General features: G+C 39.0%; 1 protein-coding gene across 2 annotated transcripts in view; it reads right to left on the reverse strand.

Moving 5' to 3' along the window:
• Positions 1–14372, reverse strand: part of PHEX (phosphate regulating endopeptidase X-linked) — a 169103-nt gene that overhangs the window by 12156 nt on the left and 142575 nt on the right. For both annotated transcript variants that reach the window (XM_024569898.2, XM_045203239.2), the window contains exons 17-18: positions 9683–9750; positions 7212–7342 (exon numbers count right to left, since the gene is read on the reverse strand). In XM_024569898.2, the coding sequence (XP_024425666.2) occupies positions 7212–7342; positions 9683–9750 (199 nt within the window). The remainder of the gene's footprint in view (positions 1–7211; positions 7343–9682; positions 9751–14372) is intronic.

A 14372-nucleotide genomic window follows, 5' to 3' on the forward strand; every position in this document is an offset into this window, starting at 1 on the left:
AGGGACAGCTTGCATTGATGCCAGAACAATGCATACACCCACAGTAATAAGGCTTTGGTATAGAAATCAACAAATAGATCAGGAGAACAGAATATATAATACAGAAAGTTATCTCGGGATATATGAGATTCTCATACTTGACTGAGGTTCTAATAACTGACCAACGTTCAGCTTGGTGAGGGAAAAAAAGTCTTTTAATCAATGATGCTAGATCAATTGGCTGTCCTTTTGGAAGAAAACAAAAAGTGAATTCTCATATTAAACTCCACAGAAAAATAAGTGTCACGTGCATGAAGATTTAAATGGAAAATAATAAAACAACAGAAACCTTCTCAGAAAAGCCAGGAGACTACAAATATGATTAGAATGGAAATACAGAAACCATTTCTTGACACAGAAATGTTTGATTTTTATGTCAAAAGATATCATATACAAAGTCAAGTGGATAAGTAATATATTTGGAGGGAAATACTATAATGTAAATGATGGACACAATTTAAACATCTATAAATAGTTTAAAAGGCCCTGGCTGGTGTGGTTCAGGATTGAGTACTGGCCTGCAAACCAAAGGGTCACCAGTTTGATTCCCAGTCAGGGCACATGCCTGGGTTGCAGGCCAGGTCCCCAGTAGGGGACACATGAGAGGCAACCACACGTTGATGTTTCTCTCCCTTCCCATCTGTCTAAAAATAAAATAAATAAAATCTTTAAAAAATAGTTCAAAAAATTCTCATACATTGACAAAATAACACAATAAATAAATGCTCTTTCATACATAACTGGTGGGAATAGGAACTATGATAACATGGTGGTAACAGTAGGAAATATCTATCCTATAAGGTAAAAGAATATGTGCAAAATAAAACTATGTGTGCAATAAAAATAATTGGAGGCAAAGTATAACCCCTCTACAAGAGGTTAGTTGAATATGCTATAGTACACCCACACTGTGGACTTTTAAGCAGCCATTGAAAACAACGAACTAAAAGTGTGTGTGCGTGTATGTCTGTATGGGAATGAGAAAAAGTGTACCAAGTAAGATGACAATGATGGTAATGAAAGGGAAAGGAGGTGGCGGTGAAGACCAAAAAGGGATAAAATTTCACACACACAAACAGATGCATAAAATTGCATCTGTGCCTTTATGAAAATTTATATATATATATAATAGAAAATAAACATTTTAAAAGTACATTTATTTTGTTCAAAATTCTATAACTAAGAACTCTTGACCAATTCGGAGTCATTAGTTCAAATTACTCAGGTTTTATTTCAATGATTTAAATGAAGAGGGGATTGACAGTGGGAGAGGGAGTAGGCTGGGTGGAGGGGGGCAAAAGAGAAAAAATCGGGATAACTGTAATAGAATAAACAATAAATTTTTAAAAATCTGTTCTCCAAGCCAGAAATAAACAAAGAAACAAACAAATCTAAGCAATAGTTTGGAAGCAAATGTTTTTAAATGAAATGGAGTATAGATTTCTAAAAATTTTATTTTTGATCTTTGCTACAGGATTTTCCCCATTATTCTACATTAACCTGAATCTAGGAAAAGAAACTAATGTTTAGGCCTGTGATTCTCAAGCTCTACTTTGTATCAGAAACACTAGAAAGCTTGTGACAAGACAGACTACTAGGTCCCGCCCCCATGAGATTCTGGGTCAGTAAGTCTGAAGTAAGTCCCAAGAATTTGCATTTCTAACAACCTAACTGTACACATAAAGGAGATAGATAAAGAAGAAAATGAAGCACAAAGTTAGTAGAAGGGAAGAAATAAAGATTAAAACCTAAAGAAATGAAATAGAGACTAAAAAGATAGTGGAAAAGATAAATGAAGCTAAGAGATGGTTCTTTGAAAAGATAAACAAAATTGACAAGCTATTATTTAGACTCAGCAAGAAAAAAGAGAACTCAACAAATCAGAAATGAAAGAGATGTTACAACTTATATCACAGAGATAAAAAAGAATCTAAGAGACTACTATGAACAATACTATGCCAACAAATTAGACAATCTAGAAAAAATAGGTAAATTCCTAGAAACATGTAACTTACAAAGACTGAATCAAGATGAAATAGAAAATATGAAGAGATGGATTACTAGGACATTGAATTAGTGATCAAAAACCTCCCAAGAAACGTTAAGTCCAGAACTAGACTGCTTCACTGAATTCTACCAAATAGTCAATTCTTCTCAAATTCTTCCAAAAGAATAGAAGAGGGGAGAATTCTTTCAAACATTTTGTGAGCCCAGCATTATGCTTATATCAATACCAGACAAGGATACCACACACACACAAAAAAGAAAATTACAGGCCAATCAATATCCCTGATGAACATAGATGAGAAAATCCTCAACAAAATATTAGCAAACCAAACTCAAGAGTACATTAAAAGGCTCATAGACCATGAGTAATATTATTTATTCCAGGGATGCAAGAATGGTTCAACATCCACAAATCAATCAATGTGATATACTACATTAACAAAGTGAAGAATAAAAACAGTATCATCACCTCAATAGGTGCAAAAAAATCATCTAATAAAATTTAACATCAATTTATGATAAAATAAACCATCTACAAAGTTGTTATAGAGGGAATATAGCTCCACATAACAAAGGTGGTTTATAGCAAATCCATAGCTTACATACTACTCAATGGTGAAAAACTGAGAGCTTTTCCTCTAACGTTGAGGACAAGACAAGGACATCCACGGTAGCCATTTATCATAGCCATTCAACATAGTATTAGAAATCCTAACTAGGGCAATTAGGCAAGAAAAAAATAAAAGACATCCAAACTGCAAAGGAAGAAGTAAAACTGTAACTATTTGCAGATGACATGATATCATATATGGAAAACTCTAAAGACTCCATCAAAAAAAAAAGAAGAGGATACAAAATACAAAAAAAATCTGTTGAGTTTCCTTATATCAATAATGAACTATCAGAAAGAAATTAAGAAAATAATCCCATTTACAATTGCATCAAAAAGAATAAAATACCTAGGAATAAATTCAAACAGGGAGATGAAAGACTATATATTGAAAACTGCAAGACATTCATGAGAGAAACTTAAGAAGACATAAATTAATGGATATTACATGCTCATGGATTAAAAGAATTTTTTTAAATATATTTATTGATTATGCTATTACAGTTGTCCCATTTCCCCCCCCACTCTGCTCCATCCTGCCCACCCCCCTCCCTCCCACATTCCCCCCCCATAGTTCATGTCCATGGGTCATACTTATAAGTTCTTTGGCTTCTACATTTCCTACACTATTTTTACCCTCCCCCTGTCTATTTTCCACCTATCATCTATGCTACTTATTCTCTGTACCTTTACCCCCCTCTCCCCGTCCCACTCCCCAATTGACAACCCTCATGTTCTAGTTGTTTGCCTAGTTTGCTCTCGTTTTTGTTTTAGGTGTGGTCGTTAATAACTGTGAGTTTGCTGTCATTTTTACTGTTCCTATTTTTGATCTTCTTTTTCTTAGGTAACTCCCTTTAACATTTCATATAATAAGGGCTTGGTGATGATGAACTTCTTTAACTTGACGTTATCTGAGAAGCACTTTATCTTCCCTTCCATTCTAAATGATAGCTTTGCTGGATACAGTAATCTTGGATGTAGGTCCTCGCGTTTAATCTTGGGTAATGTAATGATGATGTGCCTTGTTGTGTTCCTCCTTGGGTCCAGCTTCTTTGGGACTCTCTGAGCTTCCTGGACTTCCCAGAAGTCTATTTCCTTTGCCAGATTAGGGAAGTTCTCCATTATTTGTTCAAATAAGTTTTCAATTTTTTGTTCTTCCTCTTCTCCTTCTGGCACCCCTATAATTCAGATGTTGGAACGTTTCAAGGTGTCCTGGAGGTTCCTAAGCCTCTCCTCATTTTTCCAAGTTCTTGTTTCTTCATTCTTTTCTGGTTGGATGTTTGTTTCTTCCTTCTGGTCCATACCATTGATTTGAGTCCCAGTTTCCTTCTCATCACTATTGGTTCCCTGTACATTTTCCTTTGTTTCTCTTAGCATAGGCTTCATTTTTTCATCTGTTTTTCGAACAGATTCAACCAAGTCTGTGAGCATCTTGATAACCAGTGCTTTGAACTGTGCATCCGATAGGTTGGCTATCTCTTCCTCGCTTAATTGTATTTTTTCTGGAGCTTTGAAGTGTTCTGTCATTTGGGCCATTTTTGTTTGTTTGTTTGTTTGTTTGTCTTGGTGCATCTGTTACTTTAAGGGGCGGAGCCTTAGGTGTTCACCGAGGCAGGGTAACACTAGTCGCTGAGCTGTGATGCTGTATGTGGAGGAAGGGCCAAGAGGGAGCAATGGCGCCCGCCTCACTCTCCTCCGGATTTCAATCTTCCACTCCGATACCCACAATCAAACTGGGCCCCTCTGGTGCTGGTTCCCGAGTAAGTGGGCCTGTGCACACTCTAGGCCCCTGTGGGTCTCTCCAACAACCTCTCCCGTGAGGCTGGGAGTCTCTCCTGCTGCCACCCCAACCCCCAGGGGCGCTTTCAATCAGAGGTTTGAGGCTTCATTTCCCCGAGCTGGAGCCCTGAGTTGCGCGGTCTGCTTCGCTGACCGCCATTCGTCAGGTTTATCTGTGGGCGAATGTGGTGCCGCAAGGTGCTACCCGCCCTCTGCCTGCCCCACTCTCCACCACTCTGAGTCCGGCCCTCTGGGTTTATCTGTGCAAATATGGGGCCGCAAGGTCGGCTAGTGCTCGGACTGCCTGCGCCATTTGTCCCACACTCTGCCAGTCTCAGTCCCGCCACAGCCACGCGAGTCCTCTCCACCCTGGTGCCTGTCTCCGCCCCTCCTACCAGTCTGAATGAATGTTTATTTTCTATTTCCTTGGTGTTGGTCCCCCTTGCCGTTCGATTCCCTGTCAGTTCTGGTTGTGCGAGGAGGCGCAGTGTGTCTACCTACGCCGCCATCTTGGTTCGGATTCAAAGAATTAATACTGTTAAAATGTCTGTACTATCCAAAGCAAAAATACAGATTTGATGCAATCCCTATCAAAATTCCAATGGTATTGTTTACAGAAAAAGAACAACCATAAAATTTGTATGGAACAACAAAGAACCCCAACTAGCCAAAACCATCCTGAGAAAGAAGAACAAAGCTGGAGGCATCAAACTCCCTGATTTCAAACTATATTATAAAGCTACAGTAACTAAAGTAGTAGATCAGTGGAACAGAACAGAGTCCAGAAATAAGCCCACGCACACATGGTCAAATCATTTATGACAATGGAGCCAAGAATATACAATGGGGAAAATACAGCCTCTTCAAGCAGTTGGGAAAATTGGACAGCCATGTGCCAAAGAATGAACCTGGACCACCATCTTACACCACAAACAAAAATGAATTCAAAATGGATTAAAGATTTGAATATAAGACCCAAAAGCATAAAACCCCTAGACTAAAAAAAGCAGCAAGCCCCTTGACGTAAGTATTGGCAATGATTTTTTTTTTAATCTGACAGCAAAAGAAAAAGTAACAAAAGCAAAAATGAACAAGTGGGACTACAGTGAACTAAAAAGCTTCTGCATAGCAAAGAAAACCATAAATAAAATAAAAAGGAAACCTACTGAATGGGAGAAAATAATTGTAAATCATATGCCAGATAAGGGGCTAATATCCAAAATATACAAAGAATTCATACAACTCAATAGTAAAAAACAAACAATTCAATTTTTTAAAAATGGGCAGAGGATCTGAACATTTTTCCAAAGAAGACATATAGATGGGCAACAGGTACATGAAAAGATGCTGAACATCATTAACCATCAGGGAAATGCAAACCAAAAGCACAATGAGCTATCACCTCATACCTGTGAGAGTGCTATTATAAAGCAGACAAGAATGAACAAGTGTTGGCCCTCGTGTACTTTTGGTGGGAATGTAAATTCATGTAACTACTATAGGAAATGGTATGAAGGTTCCTGCCACCCCAGAATTAAAAACAATTCCACTTCTGGGAATGTATCTGAAAACACTAATTCAAAAAGATATCTTTACCCCACATTCACTGCAGTGAATAGCCAAGATATAGAAACAACCGAAGTGTCCACTGATGATGTATGAATGAATAAGTAAGATGTGATACACAACACTCAGCCATTAAAAAGAATGAAATCTTGACATTTACAACAACATGGACCTAGAGGGTATTATGCTACATGAAATAAGTCATACAGAGAAAGATAAATAGCATATAATCTCACTTATATGTGAAATCTAAAAAAAAATGAAGCCGAATTCATAAATAAAGAGAACAGATTGGTGGTTGCCACAGGCGGAGGTTGGGGGTAGGGGAAACAAATGAACTGGGTTTTGTTTGTTTTGTTTTTAGTTTAAATACATTGAATTTAAAAATTTGAACGAAAAAATAAATAAAGCTACTGATTCTCTTAGCAGCAGCTTCCTTGACACTACTGCTATTCTACCAGTTGAAAGAACAGTTTAGCTGGGGTTTTGATCGTTGTGAGTATTGGCTAGGGCGGGAGCACACCTTGGACATCTTTCATGGAAATATTTGCACAATATATGGTAAAAACCTAAATTCATCTAGTCATTACAGGAGGTGAGTAAGAGTTTCTATTGGGCTGCTGTTCTGTTTCAGTATCCAAAACAAATGAACAAACAAACAAACTCTGGGTGACTAGATGTCTTGTTCAGGACCAAAAGACAGATTTTGTTCCTTGCCACCCAGTGGCTACCAAATGACTGTAATATAAATCCATGCCTCTTTCAGTTAATACCTACAGTCCCTTGAACCACTATAGACTTGGACTTCAACTACTCCCAAAACACAGCACGTCTTGACACAATCTTCCTACCCAAATGTGAGTGAATTGGGTAAACAAAAAGAATTTGCATTCCTAACAAGTTCCCATGGAAGACTGAGCTGGTGGCCTGGGAACCACACTTTGGGAACCAATGGTGCAGGGCTGTCCAACCCCGGCCCAGGATGGCTCTGAATGTAGCCCAACTCAAAATCTTAAATTTACTTAAAACCTTTTTTTTTGCTCATCAGTTTTCATTAGTGTTTGTGTATTTAGTGTGCAGTCCAAGACAACTCTTCTTCTTCCCGTGTGGCCCACAGACACCGAAAGGTTGGATGCTCCCAGAAAGCAAGCTAATGTCTAAATAAGAAAAAGGACCCATGACATGCCCTCTTCCCCGCAGTTATACTCACATGTAGGCCAGCTTTCTTCCAGTAATAGTTGCTATACTGGTTGACCATGCACTTTGTTTTTTCCTTAAACTTTTCTTCTGAGTCAAGAGACCACCAAGGATCCAGGTTTCCATTTTTATCATATTTTCTACCTACCAAGAAAACAGTTCAAAGATATTTGTGTTATTTACTGAAATTAATGTCTTCATCTTCCCTATCCTTCACTTTGATAAGCCGTGAGAAAGCAGTCCCAGCCACAGGACTGCTCTCGGCAGCGACTCCCACCTTCTCTCCAGTGTCACAGACCAATTGTAAAAAGAGGGAAAAGGAGAAAGAGGTTTGAGCAAGTTCTTTCCTTCTAAGCAACAAAAGAGCATTTTAATAATAAGATTCATCAATTTCTGGCATGCACCATTCTTAACCAAGCTTGGATTCTTTATTTTCACTTGATCTGACCCAAAATGTTCTCTGGATTATGAAATGAAATGGCTTCATTCAGAAAGCCCATGGAGGGAGCTGGAGCACCACTACCAGCGAAATTCCAAATGATCCATAGGAACAGCCCCAGTGAGTCACTCACACCCTGCAACTACAGCTCCTGACTCAGCCCAACAGCAACGTGTTTCCCCAGTTGCCAGGAACTGAGAGACACATAAAACCTGTGTTATGAATCATTCCACAGCCATCGGTGTGGATGGAGGGGCCATCTGTCCTGCTTTGACAAGGAAGGTTGCTCTAAAAAGAGAACTTGGAACAAGAACGGAAATCTCCAGAACATAATGGAAAAAAAGATTACCGTATTTTGCTGTGTATAAGGTGCACCCATGTTTTTGTGCATATTATACATGAGATTGTTATACCCATGGTATGTAATCATTATACCCATGTGTAATGTACATCCTTATTTTTCCTTCAAAAATTTGGGCCAAAAAGTGCACATTACACATGGCAAAAAACAGTAGTTAATACATGCTTTTTTGCTACAGGCTCACTCTTCACTTTCTCTATATCCTTCAAAAAATGATCGGGTGTATCTGAACCATCTTCTATACTCACTCAAGGTTACTAATGGTTTAAATTTAATTATGCAGAGAACTCTGTTGGGCATATAAGAAAGTTCCCTAAGCAAAGGTGTTAACTGGGGCAATCCAAGGCTGTTCAGTAGGCTGGATGCCACTACCGCCCTCCTTGCTGTCCTCCATGCACTAACCAACCAAGTATTAAGTAGTTATTGGGCATGTCCTTATATGTGCAATGCGCTGTTCTAAGTACTGATTACAGAGGGAAACTGCCATCATTAGGTTTTGTCCTTTGAGAAACAATCCTGAAAGCCTCCAGGAGATTGAGGGAGAACTGTACTTAAATTTCCTGGGAAGAAAGACCCAGAACCAAAAGACTACTACTGGCTTTTGTTTCTTAGCTAAGATTATCTTCTCGGATGAACCAAGCATGCAAAGATAGAAGGTGTAGCTCTGGAGATTCAGATGACTACAAGGTAGCTGTATTTTAACAGGGAGGGGAGACCAGGTGAGCACCAAATCTGTGTGATTAAGGAAGGTCTGGCTAGTGGGAGCACAGGAAGAATTGTCCAGGAGGAGAACCAAAAGGGTACTCTGGCTCTGGGTAGGCATCCAGGGAAGAATGCTGGAGATACCACAGACATGGAAGAAAGAGGTCCCTCTATTAAATATCACCTTGGGCCAGCTGGGGTTTTGACTCCTTGTGTAAATCTTTGTATAGTTGTGGATGTGATCATGATGTGCTGCTCACTGATAAGTTTTAGAGATTTCACATGGCTTTCCAAGAATATTCCAAAGTTCAAGGAAAAAGGAGTGTTCATTAAAAATGATGATAACTCTCAAAGACTGATCATTTCTCTCATTTATGCCATATTCTGCTCTTTCCTTTGCTTAAATGTCATCAGGGCACATAGCATACTCTATATTATGCAGTATTAGGCAAGTGTAGCCTTTTGAAACATCTGAATCTATGCCAGCATAGAGAGAAACAGAGACTAAGCATTGCGTAATCCTTGAAATAGTATGAAGGAACCAGTCAGCCAAGCTCCAGATCCCCAACTCACTGAGTCCTAATTTGGCAGCATGTACCATCCTCCTCAGAGCAGAGCTCACACCTCCAGGGACAGCATCTCGAGATCGTGAATAAAGAAATGACAAAGGGAGGAAGCTACACAGTAATTCCTATAATTATTGTGGCAGCTACAGCAATTCTGATCTAAATGCAAAGCTCACTTCACTGAAATTACAAGGTCATTTTTTTCATCATCCTATTTTATCATTCGTGGGAACAATGATGTATTTATTGAACACTATCACTGCAAGAGATGGGGAAAAGTTTTCAATCAGCAATCATACTGCATTGGATAATCTTTAGTCTATGATGATGCCACTATGCAAATATAATAGCAAGAATTAACAGCCATATAGTTAACATTACCCTAAAAGCAGCTTATCCAGTGAATAAGTACTTACCATTATTATCAAACCCGTGTGTAAATTCGTGTCCAACAATTACTCCTATAGCACCATAACTCAGAGATCTACAACATAAATATATAATTTGGAGAAAATTATAAGCATTAATCTCAGAGCATAATCCTTTCATTTATTTTCAATGAAAAGCCAAGATAATCTGTTTTCTAGTAACCATGGAAATGATCTAATAACCACAAAACTACAAAAAATCGAAACTTCTTGTGGAAATGGACAAAGAAAATACAAATTCTAACATTGTCATTACGACCACATGTGGGCCTTATTTCTCCTACCCTGTAAAAGACATGGTTTCTAAAGTCCCTTCCAGCCCTAAGGTTTCTATGATTCTATATCAGCTCTAGCTGTAGTTTATATTTATAAACACCCAAAGCAGTGGCAGGGTTTAAAAAGATCCTGTCAGTAAACGTACCATTTATTTTTTATCTGAGAACCTGTTGAAAAATCACTATAGACACAGAAGTTAAATTGTTTTCCAAATGTAGTCATAAAAAAGGAATTGAGCAGAGATTAAAAGGGATCACTCTGCTGTCAAAAGGAGTCATATTCCTCTGCTTCTGTGACAGACAAGCTCACAACTGAATGGCAAAGATTGTAAAGCCTTAACCAGATTTCGAAAAGACATTTTTGTCATTTCTCTTCACCTCTGAAGATGCATGTGGTAGATTATCAACAAGGGTGACTACTGACAATTCCAAACACCCTGAATGCAGTGCCCCCTCCTCCCGTGAACAGGCAATCCACAGGGTCCGGCAGAAGGAAGGCCTGCTTGAGTGTGGTTGGGAGGGCATGTGAATGTCTCGCACGAGGCGGACAGCAATTTGAACATTTCACCTAAAATGTCACATGGTGTGCTTGAGTGTGATAGTGTTCTGTCACAGAATTACATGCTTATGATTTTGTAATAAAAGATTTTATCATTAAAAAAGGGGCATTATTTGTGCCAGACCCTGTATTTCCCTTCCCTTGAATCTGGATTTCCTTTTCCTTTCAGGACTTGCTATGACCAACAGAACACAACAGAAGGGGCTGAATGCGGCTTCTGGGCCTAGCCCTTGACAGAACTTGTAGCCTCAAATCCCACCCCCCCCTTGGAAGTCAACTCCACTGTAAAGAAGTTGAACTAATCCTATGGAGCCACAAAGGCCTAGTAAAGCAAGCAAGAGACACCAACAGCTGAGAGACTTCTTTTAAAGTGAGAGAGGCCCAGCCCTAACGTGTGTAGCTCAGTTTGTTGTGCATCACGCTGCAGACCAAAAGGCTGCCGGTTGGATTCTGGTCACGGCACATGTCTGGGTTGTGGGTTCAGTCCCAGATCATGGCATGTACGAGAGGCAACTGATCCATGTTTCTCTCCCTCTCTTTCTCCCTCCCTTCCCTTCTCTTTAAAAATAAATAAACAAAATATTGAGAGAGAGAGAGAGAGAGAGAGAAAGAGAGGCCCAGCCAGGCCCCAGCCATTCCAAGTCAGTCCAACTGGGACACCAGACATGTGAGCGAAGCCATCTTAGATCCTCTGGTCGCAGTTAAGTTGCCAACAAACACCAGATGGGGCAGAGACAAGCTGTCTTGGCTGAGTCTTGCCCAAATTGCAGACTCATGTGACAACAGTGGTTGCTCAGTGGTTCTTTGTTGTGTAGAAATAGGTAACTGAAACAGAAGCATGTTAATGATATGTGAAGAAAGCAATAAGGGGGCTTCATAAATGTGTCTGGGATCATCTGTCTCAGCTTTAAGTTCCATGAAGATCAAACCCTTATCTACCTGACTGCTGCTAAATTCTCTGTACCTCATACACAGTGAGAAAGCAACAACCATTTAACTAATTGATTGACTTTATCATTTCATGCAAGTGACAGATTGACATGTAACTTATTTTAGTCATGTAATGTGTGGATGAGGATTATAAACAACTTAAAATTCTTGTTATGAGGATACTTCCTGAGATTTGCAATTATGCTAAAAATATTTCACGGTTGCTTACTGATGTGCAACATCAAAGTAACCCAGCAAATAGGTAGGACCCATAAGTGGAAAGGAACAACAATTTTTGAAGCAACAGTTATTACAGGACGTAATGATCCTTAACATGCTAATTGTTTGTCTCAACTATACCCAAGGAAGTGCTGTAAGATTTAATTTTTCCCCTTGGTGGAAATTCTTTCCTTTGTTATTTCTTTCCTGCAAGGTAATTTGCATTTGAAAAAAATGCTTCCTACTGTTTTTCCATCATTGCAAACCTTCATTAAAGAAGTAAGAGTAAAATTATGCATTTCAATCATAGAGCTATCATAGCAGTGTGGGACAAACTTGTAATTTTACATACTGCTAATTTTTTGCGGCAGTAGCTATCACTGTGCAGCCTGTAACATTTCGTTTTTCTAGACCTGTCAGCCCTGAGAATCATACCAAAACCTCTACAAGCCTTGGTCAATGCTGTTGACAGGATGAATTTAAGAAATGAACAATGGAAGTTTCTAACAACTGTTCTGCAGTAAATGTCCATTAAGAGGGACTGCTCCAATGAGCTTCCTGTTTGCCAAGGGTTATAGAGAATTCAGAAAATGATTGAATCATTGTAAGTTCCAATTCTCAGGCACATAACTGAAATCCTTTGGACAAGAGACAAAGGAATAATTTTATATGACTAAGCTTTATAATGATAACGTTTCAAGATACTAAATTCACATCTTCCATTTTATCAATGAACATTATTTAAATCAGCATGTTGTAAAAATAAATAAGCTTTATGCCTTTTAAAATGTGACTGGCTGGCCACAATAAGAAGACTCCTGAAGAGAAAATCTAGCCTTCCAAAACTAAAAGGGCAAAGATGACAATTTTCCCACCCACTCAGTTTCTCTTTTGTTCTTTCTACCCAATGGATTTAACAAATGCACAGGGTTTGCTGTCAACAGGGAATCAGCTGCACTGCTGCCTGGAGCAACCCTGATCTCAAGCAGTCATCAAGTCAGGGCTATTCTATGCCTGAAATGTAAATTCACAAAAATCTCAGCCTTGGAAGCATCTTTAAGGTCATTTAGTTCTACTCTTTAGCTCATGCATAGGCCCCCTCTACAAAACCCATTCACATGGTCCTAAGACTTCCCCTTTCGGCATTTTCAATAACCAGGAGGTCATCCCCCTTCTCAGGTGGCCCTGTCTTCGGGTGCTTCTAAATCAAACACATCTCCCTAATGTTAACCTGAAACCGCTTTCCTATTTCTTCTATCCCTTGGTCTAGTGTAGTCTCTAGCTGAACACTCTCGCAACCTCCCTCAAATATAGTAAATCATTCTGTCACCTTAATTTTCTTTCAAAAAGATATGAAGTTATGAGGTTCAAGTGCTTTCAACTCTTTCTTTAGTCATGAGTTCTAGAGCAGCATTTCTTAAAACATAGAGAAAGAGGGATTTTAGTAACCTCTGGGTTAAACACATAGAAATAAGTTTCTTTGAGAGCTTCTTATGAATTTTTATGCTGCTAAGTATTGTGATTCTCCAAACAAAGGGAAAGGGAGGATGACTTACCTCTCTTACTACTTCATGGAACACACACTTTGGGATATATTGTCTTAGGCCACTTAAAATCCCGATTCTCTCCTCTGACAACAATTCAGCTTACCAATTTATACATAATTAGATCCAACACTCAGGGGAAGGCTAGGCTGACCAGTGGAAGCAGAAAGGATAAGCAGTAGCTAGTTCTGAATGCTATCCATCCAGATCAGATGCACGTGTGGGAATCCATCTCACTGGACTGAGATTCCCATGTGTCCAGCATCTCCGTATTCCCAATGCCGACCTTAATAGAAGAGGGATGGCTTCAGTGCAGACACAGAACTCTCTAGGGATAAAATGCAAATCTCTCCCACTCAAGTCTCAAATATGGCTCCACAGAAGGTTGAACAAATAGACACTAATATTATTTCCTAAGTTCCTAGAATTTTGACTTCTATATCAGAAAATCAACTCACAGACCCAATAAATAAATTCATTGAATCAATACCTTCAAAACCAAACCAGGCTATTTCCAAGTCTCCAGGTATATAACCACAATAATAGAAGTTCAGTTAAAATGCTAGTGATGAGCAGAATCAAAGAATTCCTGGACTTTTTTAGTTTGAAGGGAGCTTAGAGAATATTTAGACTAAACCTCTAATTTTATATAAATATACCTTAATTTCTAATCTTAACAATATGGAAAATTGATTCCAAATATCTGAACACTCATGAAAACTATGCAGCTGAGATCTGGGTTGATATTAATGGATTTGGGCAATAACCATTTTCATTTTCATTTATGCTAACAAGGCTGCTTTCCTACAGCAGGTCTCCTTGATGCCTGCTCCTGTCCCCTCGGCGCTCACCATTTCTGAGCACACCAATCTCACAACTTCCAACTGCTGGCACCTGAAACTACATATGTTCCTCCATTTACAATGGGGTTACATCCTGATAAACCATCGTAAGTTGAACATATTGTAAGTCAAAAATGCATTTAATATACCTAACATATAGAACACCACAGCTTATCTTAGCCTACCTTAACCTCAGAACACTTACACTAGTCTACGGTTGGGCAAAATCATCTCACACGATGAACACACTGTAGATTATCGGTTGTTTACCCTCGTGATCACATGGCCGACTGGGAGCTGCAGCTCACT

The sequence above is a fragment of the Desmodus rotundus genome, chromosome X (genome assembly GCF_022682495.2).
Source record: "Desmodus rotundus isolate HL8 chromosome X, HLdesRot8A.1, whole genome shotgun sequence".
In the NCBI taxonomy this organism is placed as follows: Eukaryota; Metazoa; Chordata; class Mammalia; order Chiroptera; family Phyllostomidae; genus Desmodus; species Desmodus rotundus.